General features: G+C 39.8%; 1 protein-coding gene across 1 annotated transcript in view; it reads left to right on the top strand.

The window, feature by feature from the left end:
* The window catches only part of SPTBN5 (spectrin beta, non-erythrocytic 5), a 91,211-nt gene that overhangs the window by 65,761 nt on the left and 3,148 nt on the right, over window positions 1-22,302 (top strand). Inside the window, exons 44-62 of the mRNA XM_042047031.1 lie at window positions 582-770; window positions 1,545-1,622; window positions 3,057-3,229; window positions 4,293-4,383; window positions 5,010-5,156; window positions 6,660-6,797; window positions 7,511-7,767; window positions 7,970-8,156; window positions 10,567-10,779; window positions 11,150-11,346; window positions 11,922-12,126; window positions 12,845-13,039; window positions 14,178-14,333; window positions 14,842-15,059; window positions 16,705-16,894; window positions 17,671-17,847; window positions 18,763-18,867; window positions 19,861-20,481; window positions 21,467-21,538. Of these exons, the coding sequence (XP_041902965.1) occupies window positions 582-770; window positions 1,545-1,622; window positions 3,057-3,229; window positions 4,293-4,383; window positions 5,010-5,156; window positions 6,660-6,797; window positions 7,511-7,767; window positions 7,970-8,156; window positions 10,567-10,779; window positions 11,150-11,346; window positions 11,922-12,126; window positions 12,845-13,039; window positions 14,178-14,333; window positions 14,842-15,059; window positions 16,705-16,894; window positions 17,671-17,847; window positions 18,763-18,867; window positions 19,861-20,481; window positions 21,467-21,538 (3,609 nt within the window). The remainder of the gene's footprint in view (window positions 1-581; window positions 771-1,544; window positions 1,623-3,056; window positions 3,230-4,292; window positions 4,384-5,009; window positions 5,157-6,659; window positions 6,798-7,510; window positions 7,768-7,969; window positions 8,157-10,566; window positions 10,780-11,149; window positions 11,347-11,921; window positions 12,127-12,844; window positions 13,040-14,177; window positions 14,334-14,841; window positions 15,060-16,704; window positions 16,895-17,670; window positions 17,848-18,762; window positions 18,868-19,860; window positions 20,482-21,466; window positions 21,539-22,302) is intronic.

Genomic DNA, 22,302 nt, shown 5'->3' with positions numbered 1-22,302 from the left:
TTTTCAAATTGCATACATTAGAAATTCCACATTCAGTTTGGAGGGGTCATGATTGCTTGTTATACTTTCACCTTCAGGCCAGTATAGGGGTATAACTCATTCCTCAAAACAGCTCCAAAAGTTAAATATGTTTCCTTTTAACAGGACAAAATAAAGTAAAATCATGTATTTAATGTAAAAATCTGATGCCAGCTTATTTGTTGGGAGAGGAAAAATTCTAGGCACTGTTTCTTGAAAGAACCACTTTTATGTAGGAAGACTGGGGGTAGGGGTGTGATATTATAGATGTTAGAAATTGTGTTCATTTATATCTCAGCATTTTTTAATCTGTTTCTAGCTAAATCCCAATTTCCATTTGTAGGAAAACAGCTGTTCATAGACCAGTAAAGTCATTTATTGTTTATGCTTATCTTCTCTTAGGCAATTCTATGCTCTTCCAGTAACATAGCTCAAAGATGAATGATTTTCCATAAAAATACTAGTGCCAGAAAGTTACAGCAGAACTCTTCCCCTTAAGGCTTGTATTCTGAATAACTGGCTTTTCATAAACCCTTGACATCAACCTTAGTAATGTATTTTAGGAGGAGATTGAAGCCCGAGTGGAAAGATTCAATGCTCTCAGTGACTATGGTAAAGAACTTGCCAATGCTGGTCACTATGCAACCCCTGAGATTCACCAGTCCCTCTCCAGACTACAGCAAGCCTGGTCTGAACTGATCCAAGCATGGAAAGAGCAATATATAAAATTGTTTCAGGCACAAGATTTACAGGTGAGTAAAAAGACATTCAAGAGAGAACGCACATGCCACTGACAGTTTTTCTTGATATACATAGCAAATTTATGAGATGGTAGGATGAAAGATGTGCTAATAATACCCAGTGTTTAATCTACATTTCACTGGTTTCTGGAAGGCATGCTGAGCGCCAAGCACATTCAGTGGTGACAGGTCTTTGAGAAATTTTACCTCTACAAATCATAGAAATTTCTGTGGAATATGTGCTCATTTGTTTTTCAAAGACTGTAAAACTTAACAAAATTCAGTCAAACTCTCATACATCTGGAAAAAGACACATACTTATAACGCAACATCACTACTCTTCCAAATTCTATAACCTTCCCAAAAAAACATGGAACCAGACCAGTATTTTAAAAAAAAGAAGAAACATTTAGCACGGACAGAATAATGTATTTTTCCTGGCTTTTTTTTTTCCTAATAAAAGAACTATTTTGGCTGCAGTTTTCCAGAATTACTTCCCTGAAACAGTCATCTCACTTTAAAAATTTCTGCTCAGAGATTCTACAATGGAGAATGTCAAATACTTTAAATGAGAGCTGGGCTACTAATCCCATCTAAAACCACCATATACATGAGAACTTAAATTTTATTGTGTGGGCAGTTTCTTTATGTGTTACATTAATTTTTAAAATAGCCATGAATGTTTGGTTTTTTCAGTGTTGTCTGCTGAAGTCAGGTTAGCTTCTATTTTACAGCATTTCAGCATATTTTCATGTTTGTGACTGTTGGTTTTTTTCCCCTATACAGAAATTCTATGGCTACGTGGAACAGATTGAGAGCTGGCTCAGCAGCAAAGAGGCTTTCCTAGCTAATGAGGACTTAGGGGTATGTGCTCTGAGAAATTACAGTTTTCTCTGCCATCAGTCTGGAGGAGAGGGGTCTGTGAAGTACAATTATGTGCTCTGAATCTTCCTGTGCTCTTTCTCCATCTGAAGTTACTGCTCTACTGTGTTGGTAGTTTAGGGTCAGATTTCTTTCCTTGATACTTTTCACAGGATGGGAATCTCAGTCCTAAGAGTAATGAAACAATCCAGCTACTCTGATTATAAATGAAAATGAGACTGCATAGACACATAGAACCCTAGAATAGTTTGGATTGGAAGGGACCTGAAAGATCATCCAGTTCCACCCCCCTGCCATGGGTGGGGACACCTCCCACTAGCCCAGGTTGCTCAATGCTCCGTTCAGCCTGACTTGTCTTACCTGACCCAGATGCCTTTGCCAGCAGTGTGCAAGTCATCACTGCTCTCACTGCTGGCATAGCCAGTGTAGCTTAAATTACCTACCACAAATATCAGTAACGCCGCAATAACTGAGGCTGCAGACTGATGCCTGGGTTGCAAAAGCTGTGCAGGATGCTGGATATACATTCAGACACTTAGCTCACCCTACACCTGGTGTAGGTAGTGCTACTAAATTAGTTGTCTCTGCAGGAGCTACAATGATATCTGAGTTCAGTGGATTTACAGCCCCTTCATTACAGTATATGAGACTTAGGAGGACTCACCCAAACATATTTAGCTCAGAAATGTGTAGAAAATGCTCTGTGAGTAATTTCCCATCCGATGACTCATGTAAGCACCCAGAAGTTTAGATTTTTTTCTGACACCTTTGATGTGAGCTTTATTGCTTCCTTTAGAATAGTGGAGAAGCAGAGTTTACTGCAGTAACAACATTTTGACACCACTGATTCTATAATTAAAGTGCAGAGGGGTGCTGAAAAGAGAACTCTGAGTCATTAAGCTTGGGATTCACAAACATTACAAGAAGTGTTTCTCTCCAGATTAACTGTAATGTCAGACTTCAGTTCTCAGATTCAAATCTGGATCTGAGCTCTTCCAAATTCTGTGAGTTGAAACTGAGACTCTAATTTTAACGTCTTTCTGTAACATATTTGTTCTCTTAACTCTGATTTCAGTTTGGCATCCCATATTTGCTTTCAACATGGCATCTGTCTTAAGACTGATTTAAAATTGGGTGCTGATGTTTTAATTCTTGAGAAGTTATGTGTTCTATGCAGCACAACAATAAGCATGAGCAGCTAAGCAGCCAGCACAGAAATAATGGCCTCAGACCTTGCATGGAACATTATTTAGGTCCCAAGTGTCAGATCAATGCAAATCAATTCCAAAGAACAATAAATTTTCTTGACAGCTAATTTGCAAATGTGGGGTAAATGCCATTTACTTCCTGGATTATCAGTGTTTTTGATGGAAAAACTCTGACTGAAAGCAGCTTCCCTTTGTGAATTCTATCTAGGACTCAGTGTCTAGTGTGGAGAGCCTGCAGCGGAAACACGCACAGTTTGAAAAAGCCCTGGAAGCTCAAATGGAGAAAATCAATGAGATGGCTTCATTTGCTCAGCAGCTAACACAGGACAAGCATTATGACTCAGAAAATATCAGCAACAGATGCCAGGCTGTTCTGAGGAGGTGAAGTCAAACCCTTCCCATGCCAGCCACCAATCCCTTCTGCAATGAGACCCTTCTCATGTGATCGTTATCTTTAAATGATTTAAGAGAACTTATAAGCTGGTTTGCATTTGCTCAACTTCATGCTTTGCACAGTGTCTTCCCAAATTGGCCTTATTTCATTAGGAGGCTTCCAAAATGCAATTAAGTGGAGGGGGAGCAGGATACAGAAAAAGGCAGTTTCTCTGTAATTCTGTATTCTGGCCTGGCCTTAGGGACAGTGCTGCAAACAGAAGGCCTGCCATGCCATTAAATACCTCATTATCATTAAATACCATCAAGAAAGGTCATTGGCTAGACAACCGCTTTTCTCTGCTCCAATGGGGTTGATCTTTAAGCCCCACTCAAATTATCCATTAGAGCATTTGCAAATTTTCTGATCAGATCTTGCCCTTTCATGTGAATTACTTTATTCCTACTAGCAATTTGCATATTGTTCATCTTAAACAAGCTCTGACAGTAAAAGCAGTTGTATTCACTGCTGTGGTAGATGAAAAGAGCTAGGTAAACGTTATGAAAAGAGACTGGAGATCCCTTATGATTTAAGTGAACATACTGATTTATTAATATGATCAAATTTGATATGATTTATTAATATCTCACATCTGCATTAATACAAATAAAGTGCTGCAGGTCCAAAATTGGAAAAAAAAAATTGAAGGATGGTGTAGCTTTGGTTTATCAGTGACAAACAGCATCATACTTGCAAGGTTTCCTCATAAGAAACATGCTGAGTTTACGTTCTCTTGAACCCTGAAAAACAATAACAGTGATTTCTAGAGGCAGATGTCATATATACAAAATTTGTGTGTAGTTTAAACATATCTATCTGCTAGCAATCTTTCCTATAGTGTCCTTGGCATCTTCTCTGACAGCCCAGATCAAGGGGGTCTTCATATTATGGACATCTCCTTCCTAGGGAATGGAGGATTAGATCATGTGCGTTTTAGAGGTGAAATTTGAAAACCCTTATCTATATAATTCACTCTGTGGGTTTTACTTCACACATCTGTCTTCATCTCAGAAAAGAGAGACTGCTGGAGAATGCTGCTGCTCGCAGACATTTGCTGGAGGAATCAAGGCTTCTGCAGAAATTCCTGAAGAATTCTTTTGAGGTACAATTACACAAAATTCATAATATTCTGGTTTCTTAAAACATACTGTGCTGCATAGATCTGAATCTCCAGACAGATTTACTGTGAGAAAAATCAAGGAACTGAGTCTGGAATAAGATCATATTGGGAAAGATGAGGATAAGAATGGATATTTTTTCATCTTCCCTCTAGTCTAATCTAGTCAATGAAAGCTCTACTGTACATTGGATTACAGCAAAATACGGAACAAAGAAAGGCATTAAAAGAGAATTAAAAGGGAAAAGTGCCACCATTAAACAAAAACATGAGAAGACATAAATTAGTTCTTTTTTTGTGAGATACTGACAATGGGTTAGAAATAAGGGGATCATTGTGCTCCCCCATGCACACAAGTGCCCATGAATTTTCTCACTACATGGGGCCTGTCTAATGGAGACAGCTCCCTTTCCAGGCAAGAGGACTGGTCAGCAGAGATACAGGGGTGACTTCATGAAGGACAGGAGGAGCTTAGGGAAGCAGAACCTCAGAAGGACAATTCACTTAGGTCCCCACTCACTATTTCCCTGTTTTATACGTATAAGAGGAGAATCTGGCAAGCTGAAGAAACACTGGCGATTTTTTAAAATTCTGTTCTTCCCTCCCCCAAGGTGGCTGCCTGGATTAATGAGAAGAACAGCATTGCCCAGGATGATAGCTGGAAGGATCCAAGCAATCTGCAGACCAAACTGCAGAAGCACCAGACTTTCCAAGCAGAGATCATGGCCAACAGAAATCGTCTGGACTCCATCAAATCTGTGAGAGAAACAGGGGTTTTGGCAGGGGTGGGCAACTGGGATGAAAGACTCTGCAGACACTGAGAGTCACAGTGATCTCAAACAAGGGAGGGGGAATCGCTGTACCCTCACTGGCATTGTCCATGTTGCCTCTGAGTATTCTGGGAAGCTTATTCTTTTAGTCCATCAAGAATTTTCTGTGTCCAACTGTTTCTTCACTCTCTTACTATCTAGTGTGATCTTGCTATGCATATTCACTGTGCATGCAATGGAAACAGATGGGTGCTTGCAATAAAAGATTGAATCCACTTTAGGGACATCTCTCTGGGTGAATGACACTTTAGAAGTATCCTTGTTTATTTCCAGCAGAGAACCTACCTGATTGGATGTACAACTTTAACAAGTCTTATAAGATGTATCCAACAAAAAGGATAAAGAAGAGTTTTCAAGTGCTTCCTTTGCAGAGACATGCTAGTAGGCGAGATATGAAGGAAGCCTGACGAGATTTTTCAGATATTTGGCAGAAGCTGTGAACAGATGATAAGTTTGGAAGGACAGACTGTTACATGTTTATTAATTTTATTTTCAGCACAGTGCTTACTAGATGTATTTTGCAATAGATTACTACATTAAAGGTAGATTCCCCCTCCAGATTCACCTGCATCCAGTCTTAGAAACGCCTCCTTTTCTCTTCTTTTCTCTTCTTTTCTCCTTTCTCTTTTCTTTTCTTTTTCCTTTTCTTTTCTTTTTTTTTCTTTTCTTTTCTTTTTTCTTTTCTTTTCTTTTCTTGTTTTTCTTTTCTTTTCTTTTCTTGTTTTTCTTTCCTTATTTCTTTTTTCTTTTCTTTTCTTTTCTTTTCTTTTTTCTTTTCTTTTTCTTTTCTTTTCATTTCTTTTCTTTTCTTTCTTTTCTTTTCTTTTCTTTTCTTGTTTTTCTTTCCTTATTTCTCTTTTCTTTTCTTTTCTTTTCTTTTCTTTTCTTTCTTTTCTTTTCTTTTTTCTTTTCTTTTCTTTTCTTTTCTTGTTTTTCTTTTCTTTTCTTTTCCTTTTCCTTTTCCTTTTCCTTTTCCTTTTCCTTTTCCTTTTCCTTTTCTTTCTCCCCTCTGTGTGCAGACACAAAAAGAGGGGGTTAAAGGGTAGAGTTACAATCCTCAGTAAAATTACCTGCTTTCAAAGGCTTGTTTGCACAATCTCTTTCACATTATTTTATTATGTCCTACCTTCTTTGTTGGGAATAGTCCTAGCAGTTGCTCTTTAGAACACCTACTGACCTGGTACAGCAACTTTCTCTTGCTGTACCTCTTGCTAGCCTTGCTGTGCAGTTTTTGCCCTGATTTCAGTAATCCTTTTGTCTTTATTAGATTTTTCTCTGTTTCTGCAACCTCCATCTGTTATGTCAGGAGGTGGTGGCTGCAGCTGGCCCTTTACATAACAGTGCCAGTAGACTTTGATTATGAAGGCAAAATTGATATATTCTGGTGCATTCAGCAAAGGAAGAATACTTTGCCTGTTCCTTCTGATATAGGAAGGGGAGAAGATGCTCCACGAAAGGCACTATGCCCCAGAAGCCATTCAGTCCAGACTACAAGAAATGGAAGAGCTATGGGAGGAACTGCTAGCAAGTTGCCAGGATAAATGGACCAAACTGCAGGATGCTTACAAGGTAATACAGGGATGCCAGTCGTTTCCAGAGATAGCACAGCTGCCTTGCTATTTGTCTTGCCTACAAGTGTGTCACTTGATACAGTCCAACTTGATTCCTCAAGACCAGTAGTGCAAATAAATTACTACGCAGAATGGAATTGGCAGGAGAATTGGAGATCTCTATGGAGGGAAAAGGATTTGTAGGCTGGGCTCCATTCTGCTTTCTGCTGCTGGTTTAGATTCAGATTCCAGAGAGAGATACTGAGGAAAAACGTGTTTATTCATTTGTGTCAACTCTCTGCAACTGTCTCAAGGGCACCTTTTCTCCAGCATATTGAGAAAGAAACCTACAGCTGCTTTTCATTCTTCTAGCTCCAGGCACATGAATTCTCATGACTGTGAGTTATGCTTAGGCTATCAGAAAATATGTGGTTATAAAACAGAGCTCTTCCTTTAAATGGTTTGGGGGTTTTTTAAGATGCTATGTCCATGATCTGCATTTGTGCAACACAAGTAAGATAAACTCTTGATGTTTTATGCATCTGTTCTTGTCCTCACCAAGACTGAATTCTCTTCTTCATTTGCACTACCATCATATATGGGAAGAGTTCACTGAGCACTGGGAAGTAACTCCATGTTTCTGTGTAATCTTTACTGAAAGTGACTGAGATTTTTACATCACACTGTCTGTCTTAAAGGTTTGAATTATTTTTTCTTCTTGCTTGTTCTCAGGGTCTTCATTTTCAGCGAAATGTAGAGGATATGGAGAAATGGTTGGAAGGTGTGGAAAATGACCTGAAAGCACCATATAGTGACAATGATCTGGTGGTTTTGAACAGTCATCTGAAGAAACAAGAGGAACTGGAGGAACACATTGCTGCCCACAGGGACCAGCTGCAAGAGCTTGTGGTCACAGCTCAGCAGTTCCAGAGGGAGAAACATTTCCTTGCTGATGAACTAGAAGAGAAAGTGGATGAACTGGTGCAGAGGTGTGCGATGAACTAGAAGAGAAAGTGGATGAACTAGTGCAGGCCTGGCCTGTCTTCTGCCATCTTTTTTCTACTTTTATCAGTTTTTTTCTTCCCTGAATATTCTTTTTTCTTTCCTTCTCTACACTATTCTGAAACGAGTGTTTTGCATTCATTCCTTATCAGTCTGTAGTCCTCATTGGATTATCTTTAAAACCTACAGATACAAAAGGCTACGTGATCCTCTGCAGGAGAGACGTGGAAGTCTGGAGGCAAGCAGACTTCAGTACCAGTTCTTCCGAGATGTTGATCAGGAGTTGGCTTGGGTTCATGAGAAGCTCCCCATGGCTTCCTCCAAGGATTATGGCAAATCCCTGGCAACTGTTCAGAGTCTACAAGAAAAGCACCAGGTAGTGTTATGTGACGATTCACAGTCTTTAGAGTCAAATAGAGAACACTGAATTCAATTTGTCTCTAATAAACTTCATCTGCTGTGCTTTGGCTAACAGGAGTCATGATGCCAGGGATCACTTTTATCCTTTTCTTTTTCAATAATATGTCCATAACTTGGCAATATGTGAGATGCCATCCTGCTTATCATTGCAGTGGTGCAAGTACCACACCATAGGCTCTGCTGTGGACATGTTGGCTCCTTCTGTGAACTGAGTTCAAACCTGGCCCTTTTCAATACGAAATAGACTTGACAAACTTGAGCATATTTTCATAGGTTCTTTGGTCCTAACAAAATGCTTTCAAACTCAGTAAGTACATCCAAGAAAGCTCATTCCTCAGATGTCTCAGGATGAGCTCCCAGGAAAACATTTTTCAAAAAAAATTTTTTCTGCTCTGATGGGAGGGAGTTAGCAGGGAATTATTATGCCAGCTGACCTTCATTCCAGTGGTAGCTTTCAAGACAGCTGCTGAATTATTTCACAAGGTTCAGATGGGCCATCAGAGAAAGCAATGCCTGGAATACTGTCATCTCAAATACCAATAAACACCCTCCTGATAGCTCCTCAATAAGGAGCATTGTCTCTTTGCAAACACAAGGTGGAAGAAAAAATGTTCCTGCTAAAAGTTTCCAGCAGCTATAGGTATTTAATATTAATATTAGCATATGACATCCCATTCAAATGCCATGTCAAGTGCCTTTAGGGGAAATCTGTGCAACCTGCATTAGGATTGGGAAAGACAGAAGATCATATAAATTTCCAATGTGTGTGATACATACAGTCAGAGAGAGAGAAAGCCAAGCATCTGGTGCAATCATTGTGCAACAGTAAGAAATGAAAACTTGTTTCATCATGATTAAGTATAAAAGTTGTTAAGTGTGCAATTACTCCTAAAAATTACAAGCTCACTGGCATGGTAAGAAAGTAATTAAGTTCACAGAAGAAAGAATGCTTGAGCTGAATTAATCTGAGAAAATATTTCAAATAACTCAAGGAACAGAGGAGATACTGCTTTAGGCTAAGATTATTTTTTGTCAATTTGCTAAGTCTCAAAATTTTTCAGCTAACTGTAAGAATGGGAGATATATACCATAAAATCAGTGCATAATAAAATTCTCGGACATCTTACTTACTCTTCTTCTGGAAAGAGGATTAAAATATAAGCTTTTAACTCTCAACATGTTATTAGCTAGAGCCTCTGCACCTTCTTTTTAATGTTGCTTTACAAGCAAGCAAATGTCAGAGCTAACATAACAATCAAGAATTGAATAAGCTATTAGTTCCACCTTCTATTGTTTGTCCTAATGAGCCAGATTTGCAAAATTCAGTCCTTGGTTTTTTTATCACAAGAGAGATTGTGTGTGAACTGTATTAACCTAAGAGAAAAAATAAGCTGTCAAGCAAAACAGAATTTACACACAAATATACTATGCCTGCAAACAGCTGCTTGGCTTGGAACAGATATGGTGTCACTTTTCAACAACATCTTGAAATTAACAGGGGGAAGTTAAAAGCAAGATTAGAATCAGAGCTCTTTTCCAGCCAAGTTTGCCACTTGAATTGAAAAAGCAGCTCCTCTCCTCATAGAGGGCATCTCTTCTACATTAACACAGCACTGCAGTCTAACTCCAAACCTTCTTATTCATAGCTATGAAATTAAACAGAACAATGATAGAATTGTGGGGCTTGTTTCTGCTCAAGGTGCTCAGGCACAGTCAGCCAAAGAATGCATGTATGCTCACAAGAAAAATCACTGCATGGGCCTTGCCTACCCAGGCAAATATCATAGGGGAGGGTATATGGAGGGATGTATATAATTTTTAAAACTACTCAAAAGTGTTCAAAAATTAATTTCAAGTAAAGTCTTTGAGAATTGGTTCAGGTGGTTTTCTTCTCTCCTTGTCCTGTTGGCTGCCTGGTACTCGTGTACCCACAGTGTTTACAGTGGCTGCTATGCAAAGCTGCATCTTCTACAAAGGCATTGGCAAATGATAAATATTAATGTGCAGGCAAATCGGTCATTCTTCTCTAGACGTTTTAATTCAAGAAATGCCATCTAATGAAATGGAAGTAGGTATATTTCAGTGGAATCTACAAATAAGAAGTTTGTGATTAGAACCTCTTCCCTTGAGACTCTGAGGCAGATATACATCAAAGTTCAAACTTCATGGCTAAATTTGATTTCTATGATCACTCCTTCACCCTCAAAAATTTCTCCACTCCAAGCATGCACTAATACTTTGTACCTCCGACGCACCTTCGTGAATAGAAAGCAAATTTATAATGGGATTACATGACTACATTTTCTGGAATAAAAATTCCATAACTTTAATTTTTGGTCTATTATTTTACTCTTTACTCTTTCCAGAACCTGGAGAATGAGATAAATAGTCGGGATGCTTTGACCAAAGCAGTGCTCAGTACGGGACAGAAACTGGTAAGGGGAGGCCACTCAGCCTCTCGCAAGATTATGGAGCATCTGAAGGAGCTTGAGACTTCTGTAGAGACCTTGAAGGCAGAGGCTCAAGAGAGGAGACAGAGGCTTATGCAGTCCTATGAGGCCCATCTGTTCCTAAATGAGGTAATGGTTCCTGAGGGATTTATTTTGGCCTTTCTTTTTTTAAAACATCTGACACCTACATCGTTGAATGGATGTAAGTGCTGAGAAAGGAGCAGAATTCACACTGCCCTAGTTTTTCATATCTGGTAAATATGGATACAGTGGAGAAATGACAATTGTCTTCCCAGCTAATCGCAGTGAGTAACATGTAACTGCAATTACTGGATTCTGGGTACACATTTTTTGGAACAGTGTCTGCTAGATTGCATTACAGGAAGACACCTAAGGTGCTCTCTGTTTTCACTGATGTGTCAGTGCACCACTGCTGTCAGTTTTCTTTGTCTTGACTTAAATGAAGCTGCATTAAAGCTCACCCCTGTATTTTATACAGCTGCTGGAGGTGGAGGCATGGCTGGCAGAGAGGAGTTTCATCCTGGAGACCTCTGATTATGGGAAGAATGAAGAATCCACACAAATTTTACTTCGTAAACTTGAAGCTACCAAACTGGACATGGATAGTTTCGGGTCCCGGATTGAGAAAGTACAGGAGACAGGTGCCAGCCTGATAAACAAAGACAGTCCAGAGAGGTAGGAAAGCAAAAACAGGTTTCTCCTCCAGGTCTAGCAGAAATGCCCAGAGAATGCAAATACAGAAAAGTTCAACTATGTTTGATGGCTCATTCAGAAATAAGACTTCAGGGGACATCCATCCCTGCTTTATCATCATCACACATACTGAGCTCCCCAAAAGCTTTTTGATTGTTTTAATGTTTTCATGAGATTTTTTTTAACAACAGACCAATTAATGCAGATCAGCTTCTTTGTCCATTGTCTTCTCCCAGGAACTGTCATCTACTTCTAATTTACCACAAATGTTCGAAAACCACTGTGTTTGGGAAAGGAAATTAACATTCCTGACTGTTTTTCATTGGAAGTTCATTTTTATATCTGGGGAGGAGGAAGTGAAAAGAGCAGCCATTTGTATGATATACTTTAATTTCCTGAACTAGCTGGCTTTAATGGCACAGCATAACTCACTCCATGATGTTATCTGGTTTATTCTGTATTTTAAAGGTGTTGCAAATTAAATGTGTCAGAAAAAACTGTGTTCAAAAAGAACAACAGGACAAAACCATACACCTTCTGGTTCTTATTCTTTGCAGTTCAGTAATACTTTCAAAGCTCCAGGGGATCCTAGCAGACTATCAGTCCCTCCTACAGAAGTCTGACACCCAGAGAAAACGCCTGCAAGAACAATTCCAGCTCTATCAGTTTGAAAGAGAATTCCAGCTGGTGGATGCCTGGCTTTCCAGTAAACTGTCTGTAGCAGAGTCTGATGACTATGGGCAGGACTTAGATGATGTTGAGGTAAAAGAAAATAAAAGGTTCTGCATGTATTTTGCGGCAAGGCAGGGATATATTTGCTGCAATTTTTGTGTAGCTGCTGACAGTGAAGCATGTTACAGTGACAAAAAATAAGCAGACCAGTTATCTCTGCAGCAAGAAATCAGACTGACTTCTGTCTGCTTATACAGACTCTCTGAGATAGCATCCTCCAACAGAAAATTAGATGGATCAGAAAGTCAGGGTTTTTTGGGATAAGGTGAGGTCAGCACACTTCACTGCTTGCCCTGCTTATAAATTTGACAGGACCAAAAAATTTGATGCCCTTATAACAATTTTGGTCAAAAACACTGGGCTGTGGCATTCATACCTCTAGCTGCTGATTTCAAGGATAAATTTCTCCTTGGAGCACACAGTGCAGAGAGGTATAATTAGTAGTGTCCACTCCTCAGTAATTGCTGCATATTGTAGACAAGTTCTGTTCATTAGCTTTTGATCTGGGCAACTTCTGCTTGTCAGGATATGGTTAATTTTTCTCTGTGACACAGGATCTTAGATGATCAAGACAACAGATGTCTTCTTCTGACTCCAGATCATTGGGTTTATCAAGCCATTTGCACTTGTAGATTGCAGTGCCTAGCTTTTGTGTTATACAGAGCAGAGAAAGCGATTCCTTCTGTCTCTCTCATAGAGGTAGGCAGAAATTCTTATATCTAAATCTGTGTCCCCGTTTATTCTGCAGGTGCTGGAGAAAAAGTTTAAAGATTTTGTAAATGAGATGAAACCTCTGGGACATTCCAAAGTTGTCTCCTTAAATGAGTTAGCATCTAAACTGGATAAGGAAGGCCACAGCAGGATGGATGTTATCCAGACAAGAACTAAGCAAATCAATGAAATGTGGGAGAAACTATGCAATGCCATTCAGATAAAAACAGAGGTAGGAAACACATGAAAAACTGGGACATTGATTTCCCTGAAGTCTCCCATTCCCTGCTTTCTTTCCCAAACCAGTGCATTGCTCATGTTGAAACCCAAGGTTTACAGGGGCAATGAGTACATTTTGTTCCATTTTTTCTAGATTCATTTCCCTTTTTAGCCACTGCTTACCCTACTGTTCCTGACAAGGCTTACATTTGAAACATGTTTATCAGCTCCAAATAATTGTTTTCCTTAATTCACTGCTAACTCTGGTTTCCTGAAAAACAAAGCCAATCTAACAGTTTACCACCACTAACAGGAGTCTGGCTCTGACACTTATTGGTCTCTTTATGGAACTACTTATTAAATAGTTTGCTAAACAAGATCAAAATTCTCCAGGTTTTTTGCTGAGTTAGCTACTTGAAATCAAAGAAGGCATGTGGGAGAGAATGAGATGGAGGACACAGAGCAAACCCCCTACCTTTAGGCAGCAGTTGGGTGTTAAATCAGCTCATGCCCTCTCAGGAAACTGCAGTTACAGATGTATTTGGAAAAGCAGAGGTGACACACAGAACTCAACTTTTTTTTGTTTTAAGGAGGACATAAAGTATCAGATGTCCTCAAACCTTTTTTTCACTACTGTTTGATATACATGTTCCTTATGAAGCAGCTCAAGCCTACTAATGTCTTTTAGCAGAAATAAATGCATGACAATTGCTTATATAGAGTTTGACTATAAAGTAGTATTAGAACATTTTTTTTTAATCCTCTCATTTCAGAAAAACATTATTTTTGTTCCATACCTTTTATTTTCACTGTTCGCAGTGTAGACCTTTATTCCAGCAAGTATTTTGGGACACCTTCTGTGGTGTAGAGCGCTACCTTTACAGGGCAATCCATGCTCTCCATTTTGATCATTCTTCTTACATAGGGATAAATTGCTCATTGGAGACATCTGTTTCTTTCCATTGTCCAAGAGAACTTGGGGGAATTAGGGTATCTTAACACCTCACTTTCAGGTGACTTAATGGGAAAGGTGTTTCATTCCCTCTCCTGGTCATTTTGTACTGCATTATGACATATTAAGGTTACCCTTTCCCATGTTGTAGGCACAAAATGCTATAGAGTATTACCATTAAATTACTTCTTTACTCCAGAACCTAAGAGCAGCCCGTCAAGTTCACCAGTATGACCACGATGTGGATGAAGTAAAGGGCTGGATGCAGGAGAAAGAGGCAGTGGTGGATATAGAAGATTATGGGTATGATCTTCCAGGTGTACAGACACTTCTCAGCCATCTTGAGGGAGTAGAGGTAAGAGGATCTGTGATGAAGCAGTAACAGAAAAGCACAGAAGGCAAAAAAAAAGAGACTGATGCCTGATGCTTGACTGATGCCTCTCAAGGGCCTTGCTTGCAAGACAAATTTATTGCACCCTTAAATAATCTTTGTGCCTCAGAGAAGAGGGTCTTTTTCTCTTATTTATAACATTGTGATATTATATTATTAATGCTTTTGCTTCTAAGGATGAACTTCTCTTCTAAAATCTATTCCAAGATGCTATTATAATTGCAAAGGTGTCATCTGAACAAAGGAAACTTCAGCACCACATTTACCAAAATAATCTGTGCATCACATCTAAAGTAGCTTCTTTTATGTTTGATAATGAATGTTATAAGGCATTGAAGGAAATCTGAGAGGCATTAATATTTCCAGGCCATGTACAGCCAGAGGGTAGAAAATCTATGCATCATAGCTAAATCCACTTTTGATAGAGCTAAGTAGTGACTTGGTCTTACAATCCATTCTGTCTCTGTTCCAGAGAGATCTAGGAGTCATCATGAAAGAGCTGGAACGGATTCGAGGAGAGGCTTGGCACCTCTGCCGCACGTACCCTCAGGTTAAGGAAAACATCATGGAGAGACTCACGGATGTGGATGAGTGCTGGGAAAACTTGGACAAAAAGTTTCTGGAGAGGAAAGCAAGACTGAGCCAGGCAGAACAAGTCCAGCTCTATTTCAATGACTGCAGGGAGCTGATGTATGTGTTGGGCCTTGAGTTTGGCCCTATTTCTTGTCTTTCCCATATAGGATTTTCTAAATTATACCTGTTAGTTATTTGATCCCTTCCCCAGGTGCTCTGCAGCTTGCTTTCAAACCTCTTTGAATAGTAATCCATGGCATCTCCTCAACAGCACTTCACAGAATTTACCAGATGTCAGAGGTGACCACGACACCTCAGCACAGTGTGCATGACAAAGCCACTTCTTTAAACTGTTTCCTAAACAGTCTCGGAGAGTTCAGTCACTGTGGATAAATTTGATAGTTTCACAGTTCCAGTTGAAAATACTGTTGATTCTGTAAGAAGACAGGGTTAGGTAGTGAAGTAACTTGTACACGTGCATAGACACCAGTGCCCCTTTTTCTGAGAGTCAAAGCAGCTGCATTGAAGATAATCTCCTAGAATAGATAATGAAAACGTTTACCTATGACAGGAGTAGAAATACAAAGACAGTGAAGTGGTTACCACTGACTATTGGACATTTACTGTGCTAAGGGATAGATCCTGAGCTCAGGTAAATCATGCATTAGTTTGTGCCAGTTGAGAGTTATGGAGTAGAAAATGTGTCTTTAAAAGTATCTATCAATATACTTCTTTCCATGAGTGCTCTTTGTGCATATGAAGTACTTTGATGCGTGCTGGTAAGGTTTTGATGGGCGTCTGAGAGTCTCTGTGTTCCTGTACAATGTATAGAAATACTGTTACCGTGGGTAGCCTAGTCAGCTGCAGTGAGCTCTTTCTGAGAACTTGAATGCACAACGCTTCAGTACATGCAGATGCTGCAGCTGTCTTTTTAATAGGCTATGTATGGAAACAGCACTGGGAATATTATAAATCCCCTACATGTTTGAACAAACCTTCATCAACGTATTTGTGTATTGCTATGGTTTAACCCCAGTCAGCAGCTAAGAACTCCAGAGCCACTCACTCTCCCTGATTCCCAGTGGGATGGGGAGGAGAATCAGAAATGAAAAAGAAGCAAACAAAAAAATACCAACACATCTGTTGAGATAAGAACCCTCTAATAACTGAAATAAAGTAAAATATAATAATACTAATAATGAAGATAATACTGTTTAAAAAAAAAGTAAAATAACCCCTCCCCCCCACCCCCCAAAAAAAAAAAAAACTATTGATGCACAATACAATTGCTCACCACCCACTCACTGGAGCCCAGACTGTCCCTAAGCAGCCATTGGCCCCTTCTGACCAACTCCCTCCAGTTTATATACCGGGTATGGTGTTCTGTGGTATGGAGTATCCCTTTGGCCAGTTCAGGTCAGCTGTCCTGGCTGTGTTTCCCCCCCTGCCCAGCTGCTTGTGCACCTCCTCACTGGCAGAGCCTGGGAAACTGAGAAGTCCTTGGCTTAGGGTAAGCACTATGCAGCAACAACCAAAACATCAGTGTGTTGTCAACATTATTCTCATACTAAACCCAAAACTCAGCATTGTACCAGTTACTAAGAACATAATTAACTCTATCCCAGGCAAAAAACAGGACAATATTAATACCTTTTCTGAGCAAACGAAAGTCTGTGTGCATGTATCCACAGCCATGGGATGTGTGCATTCCCAAAGGTCCAACAGACTCAGATTCCTTGCCTTTTTACCCTCTGTTCTGTAGGGCCTGGGCCAATGAGATGCATGCTCTGGTGATATCTGAGGAACTGGCAAACGATGTCCTGGGAGCGGAACTGCTCATCAAGCGCCACGAGGAATACAAGCGTGAGATAGAGAAGCAGTGGCTGAAATATGAAGAAATGCAGCGGGCAGGAGGTGACCTGATGAAGAATGGACATTTCATGTCTGTGGAGGTGTGTTGAAGAGTTACATGTTCTACAAACAAGAGTGAACAAAGACATGAAACAGACAGGAGGTGCAGCTTTGTCTCTCAGAACAGAAGGACAGGACAATCAGGTTCTTTACTATTACAAGCTATGTACTTCATGTGACGCATAGAAAAAGAAACACATTTAAAGTTCTTGTGCTACATCACAATCACCTTGCATTGATGATGCCCCTGAGTCCACTAGAAGATATGTAATCCTTCAGAAATGTCCCAAGGGGCAAGAATGTTAAAATTTCTGTGACTCTTTTATCTGTGTATCTTTAGACTGCCCAAGACACTGTCTGTAGATCCAGAGAGCACACCATCAAAAACATCTTCAGAATTTATGCAAGATTACATTACTTCTGTTGTAGAACAAACAAGAAAACTTTCCACAGTTGAAGTCTCTCCATTGTTGCCTTGCCATAAATGGATGTATTTGTTGAATCTTCTGGTTCTCACTAGTTTCATAGTACAAATTGCCTGGGTATAAAGTTTCATCTTGGGAAATCATATGGCAGAATATTTGTCATACAGTATGTGGAATATGCCTAAAATTGTATTATCTAGCTACACAATTTACATGCTAATTCAAGTAGGAAAAATGAGGACTCAGACATCTTTTCTAAATTATGCTAACACCACAAAGTTATCTATAGGTTGTCTTCTAAATCATGAAGGCAGATTACATGATAGTTGACTGTCATGTGAAAGTCTGATTGGATTTTTCAACTCCTGTCATTACATATGTTCTTTTTCTAGATTGAAGAAAAGCTGTTAGAGCTGTCAGAGCTGATGAAGAAGGTAAAGGAGAGCTGGGACATGAGGAAAGTGTTGTATGAAGAAAACTGGGAAATCCAATTGCTCCGCAGAGAGCTCGAACAAGCAGAAGCATGGCTGGCTGCCAAGGAGAGCTTTCTTTCAGATCCCTCCTATGGGGTGAGTAACAACCATGCAGCACTACTGAGCACTGTGTTCCTCTCAGCAAATGCAGAGGGCCATGGATCAGCTCAGGCCTGAAATTAACCACAATCTCAATAGCAATGCATCCTTGAGATTAGAAAGGGCAGGAGCTCTGTCCTCTTGCAGAAGTGAGCCCAGGGCAGTTGCTGCATTTGACATGGTGATGGGCTCCTGGAAGTGAGCCACTCCCTGGTGGCTTCCAGGGAGTGGTAGAAGACTTGGGAGAATTCTAGACCTTTTTTTCACTTTACTTGCTGAGGATTCAACTTTCCCTGTCTTGCTGAAGAGCCTGTTTCAAAAGGAAAAAAGGGATTTTTCCCACCTTGTTCTTCCCATTAAGCAGACAAGGTTTTACACAATTTGATAGCTAGCTTGTAAATTCTTTTTTAAACACCAGCATCCATATTTTTGTTTGTTTTGTTGGGTTCTTTGTCATTGTTGACTGTTTTCTGATAGTTTATAAGGTTGGAAAACAAAGTCACGAACTTGGGTATCAGAAACTAAGCAGAGGACATGACAGAAGTCTCAGATGCATTTGTTGTAGGGCAGGAACAAACTCTGTGTCTAGCACAAGCTAGAATCCAAGTACTTAATCTGCACGTAAACAGTTAGAGTCGGTACTACATGGTACTACATGGCCTTGCAGAAAAGGGAAGGTTGGTATTTGAGCTCTTTTTCTCCTGCACAGCAGACAGACTGCAAGACACAGACCTTTACTTTAAATGAAAAATTCAGATTTTTCATACACTAGCAGGGGTTTAGACATTCAATTACAAAATTTTCAGAAAACTCACTTGGCTAAATGGAATGGATAAATCCGAAAATCTTAGGCATAATCTCTTCTGATGGACTTGATTTTGGACTTCTGTATGTGGTAATTTTTCCACTCAGGATTCAGTGGCTGAAGTAGAGGAATTACTGAAGAAACACCATGATTTTGAGAAGATGCTTGCAGCACAGGAGGAGAAATTTGCTCAGCTCAGCAGGAAAACTAAGGTGAGTAGTTAGTGAGGCTGATGAGCTGTGTATCAAACAGGATGATGTGGGTCATTGATAGTTTGAATGGCACTCCATGTAACAAGGAACTCCTGTGCTGAGATGGGATAAATGAGTAACCAAAGCTGAGATATTTCAGACAGAGCAAGACCTATATGTGGATCAAAAGAGATCAACTACCTTGAAAAAGCTACAGGTGAGAAGTGGAACTTTTCTTGTGCCTGGACAGTGAAAAGGGTATGAGAAACAGGGGGATCCCTTGCTGCACAAATGGAGAGAGAGATTTTGCTTCATTCAGGATTTCAGAAAGGAGCTGGCACCACCTGAAAGTGATAGAGGATAGCAAAGGGCTGAAAAGAAAGGGAGACCAAGGCACAGATAGGCCTTTTTCCTTCTGGCATAAGATTTTTACAGTGGATTGTGTTAAATACCAAAGATATTCAATAACCCTCTCAGATTCTCTTTCATTGTGGGGGAGGTTTTTTAAATTATTTTCCTGAAATAACCAGTAACACATAACGTGTTTGACTTCAGGCTGAAAATCATTCCATCTTTCGTTCAGTGATTTACAAATTGGCTAAGTGAAAGGACAAAAGTCCTTCCCTCCAAAATTTTCCACAAGAACAACCCTGGATACTCAGTGTTCTTACAGAAAACTTAAAGAAGCAGTGCCACAAGAGAAGGAGCGCAGTTTCTCTTGAGCTTTTTTTAAAAAAATCAGCCTCCAGAGAACTTAGCAAGGGCAGGATTAACCATATTTGACGTTAACTGCCAGGAGTATTCATGATTTGGGCAACAAAATAATGCTTAGCACATAGCAATTAGATTCAGATCTAACTCTAAGAATGCCAGTGGAAGTACAGGCCTTAAGATTCAATGCCAGGAGACAGTTCATTTGAAAAACTATTCCTGTTTAAAATAACAAAATCTTAGGTAAGTAGTTGTGAATGCAATGAAGGTGATTTTAAAAAATGTAATACTTCTGTCCTACAGAGAGAGATGAATCTTCTGAAACAAGTGGACACAGAAGAGAGTGAGCAGAAGGATAAAAGCAAAGTTGTACGGGTTCCTTCTCTGAAAAGAAAAACATCTGACAGAAGGAATGCACCACCAAAGGTGACAGAGATAAAGAGCACAACGCCACTGCCACCTGTGCCTGTACCCAACGTGTCCTGGAGGGTCCCACTTGAAACTATTTTCTCCCCCGTTGAAAAATCTCCTACAAGGTTCCAAGAATTCACTTCCGGGGAAGTCCCTGAAGTGCTGAGCAGCAACAAAACAGAAATGAAAGCTGAGACGAGGCTTGGTGAGATTATCACTCCAGCTACACCAAAGATGGTGAGCCCACAAGCTGCATCTTTTGAAAGTCACAGTTCTTTAGGCTCTCCTTTATCTCCTACTCCTATAAGCCAGCAACACAGCAGCAGTTTGTCAGAATCACAAGCCACAGACCACACATCTCCTCAAGGAAAAGGTGCAATAGGCTCCTCTTTCTCCAACCTGCAGACCAAGCTACCAGCAACACCACCCACGCCTGGACAAAGGTCACTAGATAACTCACCAAACTTACTGCTGTCTAACTCCTCTTGGGAGACATTAAAGAACACATCTTCGGTAAGTGCCAGAAATTCCTGGCTCTCTCTTTACAAAACCACTATCCTGTGCTAGTTAAAGTAAGGCAATAATAGGAGGTTCTGTGAGAAAGTCACAAAGAGCACCATACAGTGGGCATTTCAGTGGGTACACTCCTGGATTCAAACAAGAGGCATTTTATGTGCCTTTGCAGTTCAAACAGTTTCCACAAAGACAGTTGACTTAAGCAGTTATGTACAGCTTAAAACCATTTTTAATTTGCTAAGCTTTATAGCCTAGGTTTTAACAACTGTATCGGTTTCTGTTTTTCTTTTCCTGAACTAGAGGCTATTCCTGCTGCTCAATACTCAGCAGAGCACTTAACAACAGCCAGGAGATGGTGTCTCCCAAAGAGGATGATTTACCTACACCCTCTGTGTGAGGTGGCAGTGCTTAGTGTCCACTCTGTTTAAAAGTCAGAGAGAGGAAGGGCTTCATGGCACACTTGTCAAAGAGCTGACCTGGTACAAGACTGGAACCAGCAACTCCTGTTTGCTCACCCTTGCAGGAAATTCACTTTTAACTCACGGGCGGATAAAATTAGAATTTCTTTTTGCTCCTTTACTCTTGAGAGGAACATGTTTGTCACATACCCAAGTGTACCAGTGCAACACCATACATTGGTGTAACTCAGTAACTGTGGAGGTGGTATGAATAACTTGAACAATTTATGTTGTAAAATGTATGTAATAATATAAAAATAATATTAGTTAATTAACACACTATGATAGAGTAATTTCCATAAGCAAATTGTTCAAGAAGGATTTGAATTCTCTTTGTTTAGGGGGTCTAACAGAGATACCATTGCAACCTAGTGAGGATTTCCTGCTGTGCTGTCAATGTAAAGGCTAAAGAAACCAGAGATCAGTCTCTTTGCATGGAGTTTATCTAAAAAAGACCTTCAGAAATTTAACATAGGCCTAAGGGCCATTTTAAAGTTAAGTAGCAATGTTCTTGTATGTCTCAGGTTTCTGCAAGTCTCCAGCACATGGAGGGTTTCCTAGAGAAGCGAGACCAGCTCCTTTCTGGAAGACAACAGGTAGAAATAAATTCCAACATTCTGGGTTATTTAACTTTTCCTTGAGTTATAGTCCAGATCTGGTCTGACTTCTTCAGGATAAGCTCTTGCTGAAGAAGAGCTGAGTAGTGTGGGTTTGCTTCAGCTATCCATAAAATGCATGGGGAAGTGTCCACTGGCTTTGGCAGTATCTGATCTTTAAGAGAAAGAGACAATGGAATTTTTGCCTGTCATGGGAATCATGCAGAACAGGGTCTGTCTAAAGTTAATGGATTTATAAACCAGAGTCTAGGCTGTATGAACATGTTAACTACATTTTCCTAATTACAAACACAGGTTTCAATATATCAACTGAATTGGGAAAAACAAACAAACAAACAAAACAACAACAACAAAAAAACCCCAGCAACCAAAAAAACCCCACCACCACAAAAAAACCCCTAAAGCTTCATGATCCTGTAACAGCATGCGATAGCTTGTCAGCAGTGGAATCCCTCAGTCTCATGCCCCCAATATTTGTAATTTCTAACTGTGCTAGAACAGAACTAAGGTTCTGTTTATCTTTGAAGAATTGGTTTGTTAAATAGAGGTTTGAATGAAACTGAAATCTAAATTCTTACACTGGGAAATAACACCACCTCAGGTCAGTAGCCTAATGATCACAACAGGCCAGGAAATTTTCTAATATTCCCTACCAATCTGCAGACATCAGTGTTTCCTGAGTGTTTGCATATAAACATGTTGTCTTGGATTATTTGTCCCATAGAATATTTCCTCTGAAATTT

The sequence above is a fragment of the Corvus kubaryi genome, unplaced genomic scaffold (assembly GCF_017639235.1).
Source record: "Corvus kubaryi isolate FWS band 111438036 unplaced genomic scaffold, C.kubaryi_AGA036_p1.0 66, whole genome shotgun sequence".
Lineage (NCBI taxonomy): Eukaryota > Metazoa > Chordata > Aves > Passeriformes > Corvidae > Corvus > Corvus kubaryi.
The sequence above is the reverse complement of the archived record's forward strand: the minus strand, read 5'-3'. Positions and strand labels throughout refer to the sequence as shown.